We start from the raw sequence: 21,555 nt of genomic DNA on the forward strand, positions 1-21,555 counted from the left end.
CAATTAAACTTTTAAAGTAACATACAGTATTCCAAAGGATACATGCAGATGAAACATGAGAATGACAGTTTTGCCTTAGATTCAACATGTCTTAAATTGCCAAACACATTATTAATAGAATGCCCTCCTGGGTTGGAATTTGTTGGCAAGTTTAAACCATAGATTTTAATACAGAGGCCAGTTAAAATGATTCCTTGAGGCCACCAAGGGGCAAGTGAATCCCCGTTTTCCTAAATCCCAGAGTAGCCACTGGTCTACTTACTAGATGGAATATTCTCTGTGTTGCACTGGGCTCTTTGGGATGAGCTCTGAATGGCATGAACTATTACCTACACTGAGATTGTGAAAAAGGTTGATGGTAAACGGCAGGGCATGGGCATCAGCTTTTAACAATCACATCTCACCAAAGAGATTCTTTCCAAAAAGAAGCAAAGTGAAAAATTTGTTCTCCTTCTGTTTATTTGTCCCAATGGTTTAAAAAAAAATCGGCTTTATGGAACCATAATCTTCATCGTGACAGATGGGCCTGTACATAAGCATCGTGCTTTCAGTCAACAGTTTACATTTCAAGAGGAAGGTGAAGAAACTGAATGTAATGACATCTTCAGCATCTATCTGTCATTTTTAGTTTTATAACATTGATACAAAAAATAGTATTCTGATTAGCAGCTTGATTGGCAACCCATGTAACCCTAAATAGTACTACAAACCTGGAGAGTGCACTTTTACAGACAGTTACTTTTGGCGAATCAGTATGTACAATTGTGACAAATAAATACATAAATACAATCATTCATATATAACGTTATACCTAAATGTCAATTATCATCAACAAGCGTTGTTCTAGTAAATTACTTCTTTCATTCACAAGTTACTTTGTTGTTTATAAAAACTATTTTCACCTTTACAGAAGAAATGACATAATCAATCTCCCACTAAACCCACGTATTAGGAAAGGTAGAAAATGATCCCAGATGCATTAGGTAAATATTCCATTGTCTTTTGATAGAAGAGATTTGATTGAAAAAGTCCTTCCTTGGCTTCTCTGTAAATAGTTTATTTTCCCCATATTGTGTCACACAAAGGGGTTTTATTCTTCTGAATTGAATCCAAATTAAGTGATCTTCATTTTGTTGATTCTGGTTATTTAAAAATACAATATTCTATATTGAAATAGATACTTGTTCCAATATAAGAAGACACAAAGCCACCTAAACTAGCCACCAAAGAGAAAATTTTTCCAAAAAAATAAATTAAAAAAAGAAACTTTAAGAATATAGACACTAATAATATATTATCCAGTGGATAATGGAAAAAAAGTTTTTGTAAAAATTGTCTGAGAGACTCTTGGTAGAATACTGTCTGAAACATTATATATTTTACATCAGGGAAATGATAAGAATGACTTAACAAGTAATCGAAACAATAATTTAGCCAGTGTCATGTCATAAAATTAACAAAAGTAGAAAGAGCTTTTTCTTGATCACTTAAACATTTTTTGAACATTCAGAAAACGAAGGGCAAACATGCTTAAGGCTATTGAAACACTGGACAAATGGCCTTGCTTCACCAAGCTCCATGCAGAAGAAAATGTTACATAGCAAGCAGATTCTAGCTATACATACAGTCGGGGAGAAGAAAAAAATGCCTTTAAAATATATACACGTGGTTTTTGATGTATATTTACATGTTTGTCACATGGGCATTATCTAGCATAAAAAAGTAAGGAAATAGTTCTTTAAGACATATGATTCTGATTTTTGCTCCTTTTGAAGATTAGGGCTGTATTCATAATGTATACACACACATATAAAACGATTCATAGATGTACATATATGATGTTTATAATGTGCAATTTCTTGACATCAAAGGCGGTTTGACTGAGCATGGGGTAGATGCAAGGCAATAGTATGAGACAAGAGGCTTGATTCAGCTGCATGATTGAAAGGTAAACCAAGTATGAAGTCGTGAGACTCTCCCAGTGATTGGAACTTACAGCAGTTGAGGCTACAGGGTTGGAGGGTGGTTCACCTTATGCTGATCCATCTCTCCCCAGGTTACCTAATTGCTATTCTCTAATCAAAACCAGCAGTCCTGCTGACCATAACATGAAGATGTGTTAAGGGATGGGAAGTCTTGTCTCATCTTGGGTCCTTTAGGGCTGGGGATGAGAGATCCAGAGTTTTGCAGAAACAAGTCATGACTTTCACTTGCTCATTTTGTCTGCCTGTTTGCTATCAACTTCTATGGGGTCTCCTGGGGTCAGGTTAAAACACAAGTAAATAAATTTAAAAGGTATACTCTTTCAGCTATGGGGCTTTCTTTGCATGAGAACAAACAGGTGTTTTCTAATAAATGGTAGATGTGCAATGTCCAGGTTTGCCGACTGCCTATCATGCTTCTTCTGAAAGAGGTGGACTAACTTTATCTGCTCTCAAAATTCTTAGAATTCAGATTCAGTGGTTCCTGAGATCTAAGTTGCTGTGATGCATTTTGCAAAGCATATGCTTCATTTACTGTAATATATGCCCAACCAGAGATTCCTTCCCAAAGAGGGCAGCTACCTCTACTTTCAGCATCTTGGGATTTCAAGGCAACACACTGATCTAGTCACTTATTCATTGAAACCAGAAGAAATTGCAGAGAAATAAGAGTTTTCCCAAACACCCAAATTACAGCCAAGGAAAAGTCAAAGCCTTGGCAGAATTAGATGCACTGATAGTTCACAGCTGATCTTTATTTCGGCAGATGTTATAGTAAGATGATGTTACTGCTACTAATGCCCATCATTGTAATTATACAATTATTTTAGCATCTAGTATAATGCATGGTACACTGCATTACGTAGCACCTTTTAAGCTAAGGATCTCAAAATACTTAGCAAATGCAATTCGCTCTCACAGCAGCTGTGAGGTAGGTGTTTTTTACAGCCATTTTCAAAAATGAACACATTGAAGCAGAGCAAGATTACAATGCCTACTCATAGGGCCCAATAAGTTTGAGGGCATCAATGGGACCCAAACCCAGGCTTCCCCATTCTTCCTGCCCATGAACCTCAATCACAGAGCCCCCGGAATACCTCATAACAGCATTGCTGCTGAACATGTTCTGGTGTTTTCAGATGTTAGCAATAGGGCCAAGTCTTTCAATAATATTGACACCCTTAAAGATTTTCTCACGTGTTTTGCAAATGTGTGTGTGTGTGTGGGGGACATCTTATACTATTGATAAGCTTATGTTAATTATAATGCATACCTAAATTTGTCTTTTATCAATGTGATTTATTGTTCTCTGGCCTCCAACCAACATATTTTATACGTAGAGACATATGCCTGCCAGATCCAGAAACTGTGAAATGCACTTAGCGACACTGTATGGAAAGAAGCAGGTGAGATTACATTTGGCAAAGTTTCCTTGGAGGCACCATTTCATGTTTGTTCTGAAAGAGCAAAAAAAAAAAAAAAAAGAAAAGAAAAAAGAAAAAAGAAAAAAAAATTTTTGTTTGCTTTGTTAAGTAGCATTTTATATACATTCCACCTGTTGACCAGGTTTAATCCTTGGATAAGCAAGCAGAGTTGTCTTCCAAACACATACAATGTTTGATTCTCAAGTTTAAATTCCCATCTATTTAACTGCAGCCTCTCTGCAGCTACCAAGTTCATTTCTTGGTGGAACTGCAAATACTGTACACATCACATGGCAATATATGTAAAAATATAATGTAACAACACACACGATATTAATAATCACATCTAGTGTGTCTTCCTGACTGTGCATCCTTTCTGAATTGCTTTTGAAAATGGTTTCTGTTTATGTATTAATTTTTGCAGAGATGATACAAACACATTATTGTGAGTTTCAGTTTCCCAGAACCAAATTTTTATCTCAAATGCACAGTACATCAATCATAGGAGTTATTTGGAAGTCACTTTTTGAGGCAAATAGCAATGCACTGGGACTGAGAATGAAATCTGGCTATTCTAACTCATTTATTGTTTCTATGACCAGAGTCTAACATTTGTAAATTGGTAATCCAAGAAAGGAACTTGTAGCAGGAAGCAAAAACTTTACAAAACCCCTTCACCAGTTCATTTCCCCTGACACCTGGAAAATACCAACACCTTAGGTCCCATTTCTTAAAAAAAGAAACGAAACATATTTCCATTGGTAAAAATCCTAACATCTGAGATGTTTCTTGCTTGACATGTCATTCCAGATTCTGTGCATTTCTTCTGGAGAGATCTGATGCACGGTGATAACACGGCGATACCTACACAAACTGTAGGCCATTTTCCAGTGATTGAATCCACTGTTCTGGAAAGGATGTATGCCCAGCTTTCGAAGACACAGTCCCACATATACGTCTTCAAGGTGAAGCAGCCTGGTGTGGAGTGAGGTCTTGTAAATGAGTTCAGCCACATCAGCTGAAAAGATGTAGCCAGTCCCCGAACAAAATGGTGGGTAGTTACTGTCTGGGTACAAATCCCTGGGCATATACCACTTACTGCGGACGTCCCGAATTGGCCCTCCATTAATGACATAGCCAGTAAAATACCTTCTTCGTGGCTTGGTAGAGGGTTTCAGTAATTTATAAATCAGGTTGTCCATGTTTACAAAAATGTCACTGTCGGTTTTCATGACATACTTGGCTTTTGAACAAAAAGTGGCCACCCATCTCATCCCCATCAATGTTTTGAGGGTAAGGTTATGGTAGGAGTCAATGAAGTCCTCCACGATGATATCGTGGAAGATTTGGCTCTCTTGCTCCACCATCTGATTGAGAACAGGATCAGCATTCTTGCCCAGGAGGAAGAGAGTGGCTATCTTGATCCCCTTAAAGTTGTTCTCATCCCCCCACGTCTCTCTGATTGCCTGGCGGGCGTCGAATTCCTTGTGGGTGGTGCTGATGAGGATAACAAGAAAAGGAATGTTTTTCTCACATTTATTGGGCTCGTTGATAAGAAATTCAAAAGAATGTGGGTTGATAGGTCGAGTTCTTATGTTGCCAAAGGTGAAATTTTTCCTGGCAACTGTTAGGTGGCTGAATGGTTTGGAGCCAGTGTAAGAAGATGTAGGACGAGTTATACTCAAGTACCAGAGAGCGCTGGCCCAGCACACAACTGTCAAAACATACAAACATGAGACCTTTGAAGCCATTGTCTTGAGAACACGTCTATTCCAAATATTGAAGAATACGCCTCCTTGGCACTAGCTTCTTTTCATCTTCCAAAGGCAGCATATTACTAATAAATCTTAAAGTTTGATGGAGAAGCATGAGGTGGGGATTGTCCATGGGCCTCAGTGGCTGTCTGTCATCTCTGCGCTCACTCTACTTTCTTCCAAATCTGATGGAGGGTTCCATGCCTCATAAATCTTCCTCTTAATTCTGCAAAATCAATAACGTACAGTCGTCATTCAGATTTATGTCATCATTCCACATCCTTAAATAAACATAACAAGGGTGCAAGAATTGCCCACAATGATTAAAATACACATGATCATTCATTTCCATCAGTACCAAAAACTTCCTGTCATAACCATCTCCCCTTTTCCTCTCTCCTTGATAGAAGTTATGTATGTATATTCATATCCAATTAAGAAATACATAGATTATCAATTCTAGATGAAGATGAAGTAAGTGGAACATTAGTCATTTTTAAAAAAGAATTCCCCTTCTTCACGCGAGATTTTTTTTACAGTGAAATACTTTCTGGAACTAAAGTCTTCTTCCAAGCAAGGAAATCTCACCCATGGCTTCATATCTCTTCTCCAATTTCCAAATGTGAGCTTTTGTTTGTTTCATTCTAGTGAAGAAATTTGTTCTCAACATCTTGCTTTCTCTAACTCTCTATTTGAATATGTGTTTATCACACTGGAAAATCTCTGCTAATGGTGTGTTTCTCTTGGCTCAGACTTAGAAGTAATTAATTCCCAGTTGTTCCTCATTTCCCCCTTGTTTTGGCTCTCATAACTCTTAGCTCCAATTCTTAATTTTCTATGAAACTTCATGCGGAGGATATGCTGACCTCTCAAGCATGGAACCCATTACCCAAGTGAATTTTCAGATGACTGACAGCATTTATTTTGGAGTTGATCTAAACGGTGTCACTTTTTATGGTTTTCAACCATTCACCCATATGTTCCCTTGATGAAATCATACTGGTCCTTTTAATTTTTTTTTAACCTAGTTACATTTGCCTATAAACCCAGCATGAGTATAATGAGAGGGACAATTAAGCTTGGGGGCCACAGATACAATGAAGATGTGACGGAAACTTCAGCTGGTGTCCAAATTTAGTTTTCCTTTGGAATGCTCATCCTTTCTAGAACTTTTAATGCTTTCTAGAACTTTAAAAATTTCATGCCAGTTAATCCTATATGCTGGTTATGAAGTCCATTCATGTAAAACAGTGTTTCTTCCTTCCTCGATAGAGCAGAATGTGGTAGTCCTTGAAGGCAGAGATAGTAGAGAATAGATATCAATTTTAACGAAGTCTGCTTCAAAGAAAACTCTGTGCTTACATGTATAGACTGTGTTGAAATAATTTAATTGGGAATATAGATTGAATGCCATGCTTCTAAGCACAATAGTCATAATGAAATAAAAAGACATGATGTGAACAGCAGAGACAATATATATCTTTTTGTCTAAGCCAAGAGCTGTCTGTGAATATACGATCCATATGAGACCAGCAATAACTCAGTGTGGTTACTGTTCTAACTAAATGAATATTAGAAGAGCTTCAAGCAGCTTGACTGTAGGCATAGTCAGGCCTCATCCAACCCATAAGTACTTTCTAAATATAGGCTCCTGTAACCCTGTCCTCCTGGGGGAAATTTTTGTTCAAAGGTGCACAAAAGCTGATAAAAAGAAGGACGTGATGTGCAGCAAGTTTTGAAATTTTAAACAGTAAGCAAAAGGAAGTGAGAGAAACCAGGAATAGGAAAAAAGGGCTTCTCAACTTGAGATATACAGATATGGACTCCATTTCAATTATAAAAGGTTATAAGTAAGTCCCAAGATGGTACTAGAAAGCAAACTTTCTCTACCATTGTCCTAGACTATGTATCTGATTCTTAGTCTACTTTTATCATCATTCTGTTCTGTCCTCTTGGATACTTTCCTACTTACTGAGCTACCTATTACTGAGATGTTTAGGGCCTCCCCAAAAGCCTCTCCTGCAAGAGGCTCCTGTTGGGTAATATTTGGGAGCCAGTAATCAGGCTACTAATGGAGGATTTTTCCACTTTACATTTTTATCTCCTTTTTATTGTTCTTTTCTCATCTCTACAGAGTTCATTTCACAAGTTGTTATCCTCTATGGCAATGGTTAAGCCTTCCTTCAACTCTTTAACTTATTCATCCTTTGTTAATCCATGTATCCATCAATCAACCAATTAATCAAATGTTTACTGAGTGCCTGTTGTATGTGAAGTATTGGAAAAACAGAAACAGAACCCATACTCCTCCCTTCAGAAACTGCTAGACTAGGAGGGAAGGTTTCAAGTAAATGGATAAAACAGTGGAATAAAAATTTACATTAGGAGGCTACTGGAGTATACAGAAGAGGAATATTGGGCAGAGTGTGGGAGAACAAGGACTCCCGCAGACTGTGCACAGTACCCCTCCAGAGGGTGCCATTCACATAGGCTGTAATGTGAATATCACTCCTCTAAGCACACCAAAGTCAAACAATGAAGGAGTCCTGGGGAAGATGCTATGGCAAATTCACTAAAGGGGAGCCATGTTGAACTTTAAGGATGGCTAGAAATTATCTGGATGGGGATCAGGCATTCTGGGCAAAGGAAACAGCATATGCAAGGGGATAAAACAAGAAAGAGCATGGTGTGTACCAGGAATAGTTGAGTAAAGGAAGAGAGGATGGGGAAGGGCAGGTGGAGATATTAGCAGGGGTCAGATGAGGGGTGATGCTCAGATACCTTCCTGAGCTGAGTAGCTTGTTACCCATCTGTGAAATCTAAAGAGTTCGAGGGAGGATCTTACCTTTCTCAAATCCTGTTCCATTTATTTCAATAGCAATTCACTCATTCACATTAAGGATTTCTCCTCTTGCATAGTTCTATTTCTTAGAAGAGTAAGTGAGAATTTTTGTTTTGTTTTGTTTCCTTTTGTTTTTTGAGACAGAGTCTCTGTCTCCAGGCTGGAGTGGAGTGATGTGATCTTGGCTCACTGAAACCTCCACCTCCTGGGTTCAAATGATTCTCCTGCTTCAGCTTCCTGAGTAGTTGGGATTACAGGTGTGCACCACCATGCCTGGCTAACTTTTGTATTTTTAGTAGAGACAGTGTTTCACCATGTTGGCCAGATTGGTCTCAAACTCCTGACCTCAGGTGATCCTCCTGCCTCAGTCTCCCAAAGTGCTGGGATTACAGGTGTGAGTCACCTCACCCAGCTGAGACTTTGTTTGATCTGATACTTTTCCCTGTGAGTTTCTAGGGGAAGCGACTGCATAAACATAGGTAGCTGGGAGCTTTAGAAGGAGCCAAAAAGGAAATACAGAAATAGAGGACAAAATGAAAAACACCTTTAAAAAAAACAGAAGAATGTGTCTTCTATTCTAGACAGGAAATAAACATAATACTTCTTATCATTATTACTGTAGCTCTCATTTTAAAAGCCATATAGCAGGCACTGTGCTGTGTGCTACATTCTATGCCATTCTATTCTGTTTATATGTTAGTCTCATTCCTTACAATGTTGTAAGAGAGGTACAATTTTCTCCATTTGATAGATGAGAGAATGGAAACTCAGAAATATTCAGTAGCTTGCTCAATCACACAGCTAGTGTGTGACTACATAAGTAGTCACTTCCACACTTCCTAAGGCCTCTTGGGACAGAGTGTCAGAGAGCATCTCAGGCTGCTATTCTCCAAGTGATATATGCATTTTAAAATTTTTATTAACTTGTTAATACAGGGTCTCACTGTCACCCAGGCTGGAGTGCAGTGGCACAATCATGGCTCACTGCAGCCTTGACCTCCTAGGCTCAAGTGATCCTCCTGCTTCAGCCACTGAATAGCTGAGATTACAGGCACATGCCACTCTACCTGGGTAATTTTTAAAAATGTTCTATTTTCAGTAGAGACAAGGTCTCACTATGTTGCCCACGCTGGTCTTAGCACTGGCTGGGCTCAAGTGATCCTTTGGCCTTGGCCATCCAAAGTGCTGGGATTACAGGTGTGAGCCACCATTCCTGGCCTCATGCATTTATTTTCTTAGATGTGTTTCCATTGCTTGGATTTTTTCTAGTTCATTCTAGTTTCCTACACACTGTACTGTACCAGTGCTGCAGGGATTCTTGATAATCAAAAAGTATAAAAAGGGATGATTTGCAAAGAGCACATTAAAGCTTGTGGATGCTGAGAGCAGGGTGGGGAAGCTGAAACTGCTAAAGAGGTTTAGAAATATGTTGCAGGTTCTTTTCTATGAAGACCTGAAGTGCGCGCACACACACACACGTGCACAGACACATATGCACACACACACATGCACACACACACACGCATGCACACACAGAATCACTATTTCCACTGACCTTTTTTCCTGTTTTCAGACATGAGAACAAAAGTAAGCATAGTATTACATCTTAGACAACACTAAATGCAAGATAGAATCTAGTAAATCCTCTGTTAAAAAATATCAGAGAATTTGAAGTGTGAAAAGAAATTCGCTTAAAACCTGAGGAGTGGCTAAGGACAATAACTCATAGCAAGGACTGCTAAAAGATGGTCTTTTTGCTTATAACCAAACAGATTTCTCAGATGGCAAAAAAGTACAAAATATGCCCATGGGCCAGAAACAGTAACGTAGCTAAGGACAAGAAAGGGTAGCATGATGCACGGAACTCTCACTTCATGTGTGTTGGATAAAGTGGTTGGTAATGGGTCAGCATGTCCGTAGTTTACTCCTTGAGTAATTCTGACTTGTGGTGTGGATTTTCTGTGTCTCAGTAACCTTAAACATAAAGACAGGGCAAAAATAAATCTGTTTTATCTCCAGATACATCATAGGTATTAACAAACATTGCCAAATCGTTTGAGCTTCCAGGGAAAGGGTTCTATCTAGGCAGGTGGTATTATGATACAAAGAGGAGGATCTGTTGTGAGTGAGGGGATTATGTCAGTTCATCAGTTATGGTTTTTGATCCTGAGCACATATATTGATCAATTCTTCTAAATAAATATTACTGCTTTTAGTGTTTTGGTTTGTTCATCCAGCTTAGTGAGTATACTGTACAGATTTTTTTGTCTGAGAAATCTTGTCTCCTTCCTAGAAAACTCAAAGCCAAAAGCCCACTGAAAAGAAAAAAAAGAGAGAGAATACCAAAAAGCGGAAACCTCTGGAAAGTTCTTTCAGTTTTACAAGATTAAAAAAAACCATTTTTAACAGATCAGTTAGTATATCAATAAAATATAAAGTTGCACATGTAACACTTGTCATTTTTTCAGCAGCTTCACCACAACCACAGACACAGATGACACATTAACTTGTCATCCATTAAATACAAATCCCTCTAAATAGACACATTCAACTGGAATGCTTGAAAGACTTTTTCCCTAGGGGACTTACTGTATTTCAGATTACCTAATTCATAGAACTCTCCAGGAACTATCTACCTTCATCTTTCAGGATGTTAGTGGGCAGTATTTGCAATTTAAGAGGTACGTGTTTCTCCTAGAAACTCTATGGTGGATTGTCTGTTATTCTGAATAATTTATTTCAAGAAACCAACAAACTTGCTGAAATTCCTTTGTACAGCTAGAGGTAAGGCCTAGGAGTGGGTGGGTAGTGTGTCTCTGTGAACCGTGCATTGTTTGGGGTGCCAGCTTCATGTCCATCTTCGTGGTGCAGGCAGTGTGATGGTTAATTTCATGTGTTAACTTGACTGGGCTATGGGGTGCCCAGTTAGCTCCTAACACTTAGTTCTAGGTGTGTCTGTGAGGGTGTTTCTGGCAAAGATTAGCATTTGAATTGGTATGATAAGGAAGACTGCCCTCACCACTGAAAGTGAACATCACCTAATTCACTGAAGGCCTAAATAGGACAAAAAGGTAGAGGAAGGGCTAATTTGCTCTTTCTGCTTGAGCTGTAACATTCATCTCCTGAGTTCAGACATCAGTGCTTCTGGTTCCCAAGCCTTTGGGCTCAGACTGAGATCTACAGCGTTGGCTCCCCTGGTTCTCAATGTTTTGGGTTTGGACTGAAACTATCCCACTGGTTTCTTCTTGGGCCTGCAGACAGCAGATCATGGGACTTCTCAGCCTTCATGATCTCATGAGACAATCCCTCATAATAAGTCTCTTTCTATATATCTAAATATGTCCTATTGGTTCTGCTTCTCTGGAGAATCCTGACTATAGGCAAGTACAAATCAACACTGATGCCCTACGTCTTGGTTGCCAATTACACTGAATTGGCCTGGCAATTATTCGAGCTTCCCTTCACTATGGGCAAGGTGGCAGGAGCCTCACCAAGCAGCTTGCCTCCATTCTCTGGTGTCTCAAGGAATGTCTCTAGTTTCTGATTTCCTTTGCATTTCCAAATCTACTTCATTTGCCCATGAAAGATGCACTGAACACTGCCAGGTGCCAGACACTGAGCTGGTAAGACACATGGAGCTTACTTTCTAGGAGGGAGAAGCAGAAGATAAACAAATGCAAAAACAGTTTCAGGTTGTGGTAAGTGCTGTGAAGTAGATGAAGTGGGGTAGTGGGATAGAGACAGAACAAAGGTGGGATGGGGGAGAAAGACTACCTTTAATTAGTCACTCTCTGAGGAGGTGACATCTGAGCTGAGAACAGAATGGTTTGCTATCTCTGGTTCAGTCTTTGAGTCTTTTACTAAATTTTTGTCTCTTTTGCTTGGCTTTTTTTGATTAATGCTCTATTAGGAGCATCTTTTTAGTTTTTGACCTCTACCCCTCCCTGTTTTTTGGCTCTTCTCATCTTTGTGTTTCCCAGCTGTGGCCATCCTGCCCACTCCTGCAAACTCTACCAGACTCCAGAGCCGTAGGTTATATACTGTATTAGTTTGCTAGAGCTACAATAACAAAGCACAGATGCTCCTCTGTTTATGATCAGGTTACGTCCCAATAAACCCATTGTAGATTGAAAATGTCCTGTATTGAAAATGCATTTAATACACTTATCCTACCAAACATCATAGCTTAGCCGAGCCTAACTTGAAAGCGCTCAGAACATTTACGTTGCCTGGTTGGACAATATGATCTAATGCAAAGCCTATTTTATAATCAAGTGCTGAATAACTCATATAATTTATTGAATACTGTACATTACTTGAAATCATGATGGTTTGGCATCATGTTAATGTCAAGAAATCCTAAGTCGACTCAGCAAAGTGGAGAACTGTCTGTACTTTGCTCTGCAAGACTTCACTCATTTACATTTTAATTTTCCTGGTTTGAGCAAGTAATTTCTTGGGTTTCGGTAAACCAGCTTTCAAAGGGTGAAAAATTTGTAATTGGCATTCAAAGAACAATGAAGGACAAGTGTGACAAGGGATGCAAAATTTGTTTTATTTTTAGATTAAAAAAAAAGAAAAGCCAGTCAGATTCTTTTCCTAAGACCATGTGAAGAGTATGTCATAGTTTAAAGCAGTCCTTTGCTCCTGCCATCTTCTCTGTTCTCTGATCCCTTTTTAAAAACTCAGATTAGTTGAGAAACACAGCTGGGATTGAGGCACATTTTCCAAACCAGCAGTTCCTGATATACTGGCTTGGTTTTTGGAGGATGAAAACAATTCTCCTGTCTCACTTCAAACTACTACTACCTCTTACTCTATATCGAACTGCTGCTCTGAATAACTTGTTATTCAGAGTCAATTTAAAATATTTACAGATCACATATGGCATACAAAAGTGGCTTTAACATAGAGATTTGCATAGTAAATTAAACAATTTAAACAATTAAACAATTAAAATGGAGGCAAGACAGGAAAAGAAAGAAAGCATATGAGAGAGAGACAGAAAGGGTTAACAGTGCTTCAAAATGGTCTTGAAATGAGTGGGGAGCTTGCTGTATAGTACATCATGCTATTGAAAAGGAGAAAAGAGATCCCTTCTGAAAAACGTTTTGATCTCAAATGACTTCCCCTGGAGATGGCATATGAATGAAATCAAAGCATCTTCATTCTGTGGGGAAAAATAGGAACTCAGATTGCAACAGAACTAATTGATAAACAAGCCCCAAGGGCCAGAGATTCTAGTTGGCTGCATTAATTTGGCATATGGTTATTTTGATGCCCAACTCCTCCCCTTTTTCTTCTCTTATAATTACGCTGTAAATAAGCACAGGAGAAGAGGACATAAAACACTATTAGCACCAGATAATGGTCCTTGAAGGAAGAATGTCATAAACCATTATGCTATCCAGTTTGCTAACTTATTATCTTTCCAAATCGCAGAGGGCTGACTCTCTCTCCTAGCCTTTCCTTTAAGTTAGCCTCCTTGGCTATTTAAGAAACTCTATTCATACAAGTTGAAACCCCCGAACGCTCATAGGAATAAATGTTCTGACTCCTCTGCCTCAGATAGACAAAGAGCTATTTTTTTTTTCTTGAGATGGAGTCTTGCTCTGTCACCCAGGCTGGAGTGTAGTGGCGCCATCTCAGCTCACTGCAACCTCCACCTCCTGGGTTCAAGCGATTCTCTTGCCTCAGCCACCTGAGCAGCTAGGACTACAGGCATGCCACCATGCCAAGCTAATTTTTGTATTTTTAGTAGAGATGGAATTTTACCATATTGGCCACATTGGTCTCAAACTCCTGACCTTGTGATCCACCCCCCTTGGCTTCCCAAAGTGCTGGGATTACAGGTGTGAGCCACCGTGCCTGGCTGATAATTTGTTCCTTTTAAAAATTTAATTATGACTGTCTTCCAAGAGACCCCATAATTGAACTTACCCAACTTGCTCCTTTGCAATGAGGCAATGGTATAAAACAAAAGGTAATATTCATCATATTTGGCAGTTGAAATCACTTCCCTCCCAAATTGGAATAAATGATTTGAACCTTTCTTATTTTTAGTTCAATATTACTTGACATTTATTAAAAAGGTCTTTATAAATCCCTGCCTTGGGAAGAATGTGGCCAAACTGAAAGAGGAGTGATTGGGATAAGAATGTCTTTGTGTATGTGGGCTTAGGGCTCTTGCTATTCTGAAAGGCACACTTTATTTCACCGAGGAGAAAGTGCACTTCAAATTAGAAGGGGAGATTACAGCTTTCTTCAAATCAATGTGTTGCCCTAGTTCTAGAATTCAGAGAATTTTTCAACATCACTACAATCCTCTCAGGGAAAAATGAAAATGAGGATATCTCATTATTTTAAATAAATTCTTGGCTTCCTTTGCAGTGATGGATATTGTGTCTTGACTGCCTTATATAAGACACATTTTTAAAGCTAGGCAGAGCAATCACTTATTTAATCATTTGAGCCTAGAAGCCTGGCAATGTGACTGGGCTTCAGGTGGGGCTTCTCTACTAGGAAAGGAAATGCCAGTATTTTTTATTAGAAATGTGGAAGCAGATGAGAGGAAAGATATCCTACTAATATAAACAGCAGCTGGGAGAATTTAAAAATGATGAATTATGCGATAACAAAAAGAGTATTCATTTGGCCCATTATTTTGAGGAAGGCTGATAGAAGTGGATATGCTTAGAAACCAGAAAGCTGTTAGTGTATTTACTATCTAAAAATTTACAAAGTATAGGGAGATATTTCTCGGCTCACCACAGAGGAGTAGTATTATTTTAGATCATATTTCAAATAATGGTATTAGTACTAGGCAGCGTCTGATAACACATGGAACAGATGTAACAATTTTTCTTTTTCTTTTCTTTTGTTTTCTAGCTCAAATGCCCCTTTATAAAATACTGATTTATTGGAATCCATAATATCCATAAATAATTTTATATAGCTGCTGCCAGTGGAAATTATTTTATAGGCAGTCAGTCTTATGGCATTGGCAGACCCAGATTCAAATTCTGGAGTTTGAGTCATCAACTCTGAAGCCCATGTAACTCTATGCCTTTGTTTCCTAATCTGTAAAATGAGAATGATAACATCTGGCCATACTGTACCAGTAAGGATCACCGTAAAGATCAGATGAGATAACGTATTTGAAAGTACTGTATAAGCCAAATGGTGCTGCACAAACAGAAAGTATTATCATTACTAATGTAAATATTACAAATAAAGACAAATTCAGAGAGGACTGCCTGCAAGATATTTCATAAAGAATGATCAGTCAATGCATCTTGACTAATTGGTGCAAAAGCAGTTTTGTTTTTTTTTAACTTGGCTCTTGCTCAAAAGAAAAAAAAATCTTGGAACCTCCAGTTGACTGTTTTCATAAGAAACATTCAATTTTACTTACTAGAGGCTACATAAAAAGGTCTTGCACTTCTGTAAAACATGGGGAGGACACATACTGGTTAGATAAAAATGTCATTATGATTACTGTCATTATTAGCACTAATGTGACACAGAATTATACTTTTCTCAAATATAATTTTAGGATATTAAAAATCTACCAGATTTAAACAGCCTTCCAAATAATATTTACATAGCCACAATTAGCATTCTGTGTATAAGAAAACAGCCTGAAATGGCCATACCATGATTATTTTACAGAGGTTTAAGACAAAGCCACTATAAAACATAACTTTATGATATTTTTTTCTTCATAGGCTTGCCAAGGTTGTAACGAAACATAATCCGAAGTGTAATCTTCCCAAGAGTATCATCATTTAATCACTTAATGGAGGGACTTACCAATTTTCAGCACTAGAATCAGATTTATAAATTGTTCTAGAAATGTGCCCAAAGGAATGCCTGGGTGACAATGACAGATAGTTTTATTTGGCAGAGTAGCTTTTTAACCAAGCCTTTTTGTTTCTGAAATCTGTGGCTATGTGTACAATTTTCCTAAATTAGTACTTACTGGCCAATCGGATGAAAATGCTGTGCTTTGTTTTGTTCTCATGCTCAGTCATTTATGTTGGCTCTCCGCGGTCCTCTCCGCTGCCAATCTCCAGCACTGCTTGGATTCACAAGCTACTCACCAAACATTTGCTCAGCTTTACCCTCGCTGGATACCATTTTATGCTGGAGACTTCTATTTCTAGGCATTCTCCTCTTTTACAATTTCCTTTTGCTAACGATTCTTATTTCCCCTATGGCTAGAGACTCAGCCTGCTGGTCCTCATCCTACTGGTGCCTTGAACTCTTCGCCACAGTGTACTCACATCGCTCTTCAAACTCTCAGGCAATGCTGGATTCCTGTAATTTGGACTCTGTGAAAAGGGATTACAATCTTAATCTCTCCCAAGGCCTTTGCTTTGGCCTTGGGAGAGATTAAGGAACTGTTCCTTTATCACGTCTTTCTCCTCTCTTCTCCACTGCATCAATTCCCATTGCTATCCATCATCTGTATTTTTACTCTTGAGCCTTAAAATAGTCTGGGGTTAAGGTCTCATAACCAAAGAAACTTGAAGATAAACTGGTCTTCTGGACAAAGCACAAGATTGACAGTCAACAGAAAACTGGCAGTAGCTCTGCTATAAAACCATAAAAACTCTTTGGAAATGTTTTCCCGTAAACATATCTCTTAGTTTTAAAATTGCATTGATCCTCATAGATCTGAAATTCTGTCACTAGTACATGCTTTCTCAGCTGACTTAACGAAGGACTCATTTATATTCTGTGTTTTTAGTCTCTCCATTTCTACTGGGTCCTGTTTTGTCCTAGAAGTGTGTGTCTTCCTTTGCTTAGAAAAATAGCAAGGACAGCAAAACCTTCGCTTGACCCTGGTATCACTGCCAATTACTGTCATGCTTTCCTCCTAGGTTTCATAGCCAGGGGCCTTCACTGGGTACTCTCTCCTGCTTTTTCCCATTTCCTTACCTATTTAACTCCTGTAATAGATAAACATTCACTTGATGCTATTCTTAGTAAAGCGTGCAGCTTCCCCAGTCCAAACCTCCCTGGTCTCAGCTGCTTTTGACATACTGAGTCACTCTCTTCTTTCACTCCCGCTTCGGATTCCTTCCAACTGTACCCTCATGTCCCTCTGCTCACCTTTCTGGTGGTCCTTTGTGTTTTCTTCTCTTCACACCTCCTTAGCCTACTTTTTGCAGCCTCAAAACCAGTGCTCAGCCCTCCCTCCAGTCTCATCAGCATGCGGTACTCACGCTCTTGAGAACAAGACTTCTGCTACAGACTGTCCAACTATGTTCACCAGCAAGGTGGATCAGAGACCAATGCCCTTTATAGCCCTGCTCATTTTTCAGCACTGCTTTCTCTCTTGAATGGTATAAATTTAAGTTTATATCTAAGGAAGAAGTTTGCCTTCCTTCTGCTTTTTGCCTTCCTTCTGCTTTTTGCTCATTTTTCTAAATAGAACACATGTTTTAGGATGTAGGTGTTCTGAGTTCAATTTATTGGACTGAGATGTTTGTATCACAGACAAACTTAGTGGGCACATAGGAGAGGTTTTGCTAATGATAACAAAGGTCAAAAAACAATTCTGTAGTTTTCATTCACCGGCATAGATGTGAGTTTTATTTTTCTTTATATTCCAGATGTCAGCTTGTTTCTGGAATTGTTAAAATGTAAAGTCCCATTCAAAGGATGTTTTCACTTGGCCCTTTAATGATAACTTTCCATGAAATTCTAAGGCAATGTTTTTGTTTAAAGACTATTAAATAAATTGCATTTTAATAGTCATTTCTTCAGTAAGTTCTGAAGGGATGGCATAGGTGGTATAGGTGATTTTTCTAAGAAATTCTTAGTTATTTGCTTTCCTTTTCCCCCAGTACATAATTTGAAAGTCCATCAGACAGTTTGAAAGTTTGGTAGAAGTAGAATTTAGGGAAAGTCTCTAAGTATAACTGGAAAGAGGTCAGTTGTAAAAGGAAATAGTCATTGTTTTAAACAAGGTTAGTTTGTATGGTTATACGAACTATCAGAAATCAAAGGAAAATATCTCTTTCTATTCTCTGTATCTCTACACTCAAAAGTTAACCATTTTCATAGCTGAATGGATTACTACAGCACATATTTTAAAAGACTTGTTAAATCAATATTGTGACATGAATTACTTCTTTTAAAGTAATGTTAAACAGTAATTTCTATTTAATTAATACCTTCTATTTGTGACACTCTATAAAGTGCTTTACAAGTAACGTATACAATCTCACTAATAATTACTTCTACTAAGAAGTAGGTAGAGTTCCCTTTTACAGAAAACTGAGGCCCAGAGAGATTAAGCAACTTGCCCCAGCTTTACATAGCTAACGAGTGATTAAACCTGGATTTGAACACTAGCCGATCAAACTGTAACGTGTAGGTCTATTCACCATAGTCTGCACTTCACTTTTTACATGGTCGTCAGAATCAAATTTATTTTCTTATTTTCCTTAGTTATCCAGGACTTAATGTGAGAGGCAGGCAGGGAAAATGTACTCAAGCTGCTGCACATTTCACCTTGGCTTAAGGGTTCATTTAGCTTTGAGCTTCTCAGTTTCACAATGTAGGTGTACTAGTTTTCACATGAAAACTGGACAGAGGATGAAGAATTCATCCCCATTCACTGAGCTAGTTTCTTAACAGTATTAAGATATCTACAAAGCCAAACCAGTAATGACACTTGCAGTTCATGCAATTCTAGGTTAAAAGCAACAGTTGCTCTTGAGGTATATTTCAATTAAGCTCTGAGAGCCAGGTAAGCTGCTCATCTCTGCTACAATGAGGCACTCATTTTAGCTTGGGAAAACCTTAAGAGATGGCATCAGAAGGCTCTGCCCCTTACTAGCAATGTGACTATGGTCAATAAAGTCACTTATGGCAGATTTGGCAGTTTAGCCAACTCATCTCCTGTTCCAATTCCCCTTTAGCTTTTCTTCCTGGAAACAGGCCAGTTGTAAAAGAAACTGACATCCATAATGAAGTCTCCCAGGCTCCTTTACAACTAAGATAAAGGTAAATGACCTAGTTTCCACCCATCAGATACCTCTGGGCAGGACACCGATGGAGAAGTGAGCAGCATGAGATGGCAGCTGCTCTCTGGTTATTTGGATGTTCCAGAAAACATATGGAGTGACAAAGGGCCCTGGTTCTACTGAAGCAGCTATGATAGAATGTAGCTGCCAAATGTAAACATCACAGCTGTGAGTAAAGGGAATAGAAGCAATAATGTGTCCTCTGAAACAACTCCAAAGAATTATCAGGTACTTTTTGGGCTGCATTGTTCATGGCCATGTTGTTCTGGCTGGTTAGTTAACAAATCCAGGTCATGCCCTTCAAGAGATTCCATGAGCTACTTAACACTTTTTGATAAGTCCCTTTCCCTTTAGCCTGGTTGAGTGGATTCTCTTGTTTACAACCCTTAGCCACAGACCACTGTCTCTATTTGTTTAAATATAAAATAAGATGAAGACAATCTAATTTTCAGGCTGGCCATGTGGTAAATCATATACTTTAATATGGCACGGAGTTTAATTTTGGCTATTATTAATTGCTGGTCATTTTGGCATTACCCAAGAGAAACATCAACCACCATAAACTAAGTAAATAAATCCCTACTCTTCTCATCCTGGAAAATGCTACTTAGCACTGCCCATGTGAGGAGTAGCACTTTGAATTGAAGATTATATCTGAAAGATTCTATCTGAAAACCCTATTTTCTCTTTTCATGTTGTCTAAAAATGGCATGTGTCTTTTGACTGGATGTCACATGGCCCTCTTGTGATCTTGTCCTGGATGACAAGTGATTATCTTTCTCAGGGAACGCTTGCACACCCTCCCCCTAGCTGAATTCACTGAAAACCACAGAATTTTCATTTTAATGTAGGCCACCATAAATGTAGTCTCAAAAATTGCTGAGAATTTATTTGGTTCATTTACTGTGATATGTTAATTTTGACTTATAATTACATGTGCCAACATACACGTGCCCGTTGGTGAGTCTAGAGACATGCTGACAACTTATTCTCTGTCCATTTTTTGGTACTGAAAATCACTATGCTTTTGTTTGCATGTATTAATTCATTATATTTGATAATCCCACTAATATTTATTAACATTATAATAAATATACAACTGAAAATGCAAATTTCCTACCTTTAAGGAGCTTGAAGTTATATTAACTGTAATCCATGTGGGAAAAAATAAGGAATCATGAATGGTACCACTTGAATCATGAGTGATACTTCAATTGAAATAATTATTAGTAGGAATAATTGGGTTAGATTAATGGAAGGGACAATATTTGAATTGTTTCTCAAATTAAAAAAATAAATTGAGAACTCTCAACAGGAGAGAAACTGATTGTGAGAGAGAGACATTCAATGATAAGATAAGAACATTTGCAAAGACACAAAGGTGTTAAATTATTTGACTTCTTTCAAGAATAAGGAGCTGTCCAGGATGAGAGAATGCTGGATTCATGGGAGAATAAAGTTGAAATTGAGAAAGCGAAGGGAGTTTTTGCTCATCCTAATATTTTTTCCTTCACCATGCCCACATCATTTTTTTCCTTTAGTAATCCTTTGTAACTTTATAATTAATTGCATTTTAGATTGATTGTTTCCTTACATCACATGGGAAAATAACTCAATCAATAGGTTAATTTTTCAACTGCTTTTAACTGTGACTCTTTAATAAACTTTAACTTTGCCCTCTGTAAGGGCAAAGATTTAATCTGGCTTTATCATTATTTTTGTCACTTTCATTATTATTTCTATTTTCATCATATTTGCCTTAGCATACGAGCACAGTCAAGAAACATTGCTGAGGAAGAAATAATTTGAGTAAATGGCTTCCAGGTAGCCATAAACAGTAATTCATCATCCAATATTAGCTTCAACAAGAGTCCTTTGGTGAGCTATCATAGAAAAGTGGACTACTTTTCTATGTAATGTGCTATGTAATGTAATGTAATGTGCTGGAAAGGTGTATCAAAAGATGTTTTATATTCAGATTTTGAGTATAATTATCTTTTTCAATGCCTAGGCCTTTTTACTGTGCCATTCAAGATAAATTTCTGCCTCTGATTTAATTCTTGAATTCATATAACTTAATTATCATGTTTCTAGATTAAAAATAAATTTTCCAATAAAATAAAAGTTCCTGTGTTTAGGAAAATATTCCTAGTGGAAGACAATAAGCCCACGCATGTGTGCATGTGTGCGCACGTGCACACACACACACACAGCCCATCATGAATAAAAGAGACACTTGGGAAACTTAATACAAAATCTGAATTCTGTGATGAATATTTTTCAAAGTTTTTCACAGATTGTCAACTGTCAAATCCTTGAATTATTATTTCCTAAATGTCTTTCTGAGCTGATTTTTAATAAATTTCTGATTTGCTGTTGTGGTAGGTCATCTGTGATAGGTCCACATGGTCATTACATCCATCTTGTCCAGTAAGAGCAGTAACGTGTAAATTTCGTCTCTAAGGAGTGATAAAGTGATGCAAATGGTGCTTTTCACCTTGGGTTACTGTAGCC

At 38.1% G+C, this 21,555-nt stretch overlaps 1 protein-coding gene across 2 annotated transcripts in view; it reads right to left on the reverse strand.

Annotated features, from left to right (window-relative positions):
* Positions 1-441: 441 nt before the first annotated feature.
* B3GALT1 (beta-1,3-galactosyltransferase 1) overlaps positions 442-21,555 on the reverse strand; it is a 371,136-nt gene continuing 350,022 nt past the window's right edge. For both annotated transcript variants that reach the window (XM_054257575.2, XM_035304632.3), the window contains one exon: positions 442-5,386. In XM_054257575.2, the coding sequence (XP_054113550.1) occupies positions 4,177-5,157 (981 nt within the window). In that variant the 5' untranslated portion in view covers positions 5,158-5,386 and the 3' untranslated portion in view covers positions 442-4,176. The remainder of the gene's footprint in view (positions 5,387-21,555) is intronic.

Source organism: Callithrix jacchus, chromosome 6, assembly GCF_049354715.1.
Source record: "Callithrix jacchus isolate 240 chromosome 6, calJac240_pri, whole genome shotgun sequence".
Classification (NCBI taxonomy): Eukaryota; Metazoa; Chordata; class Mammalia; order Primates; family Cebidae; genus Callithrix; species Callithrix jacchus.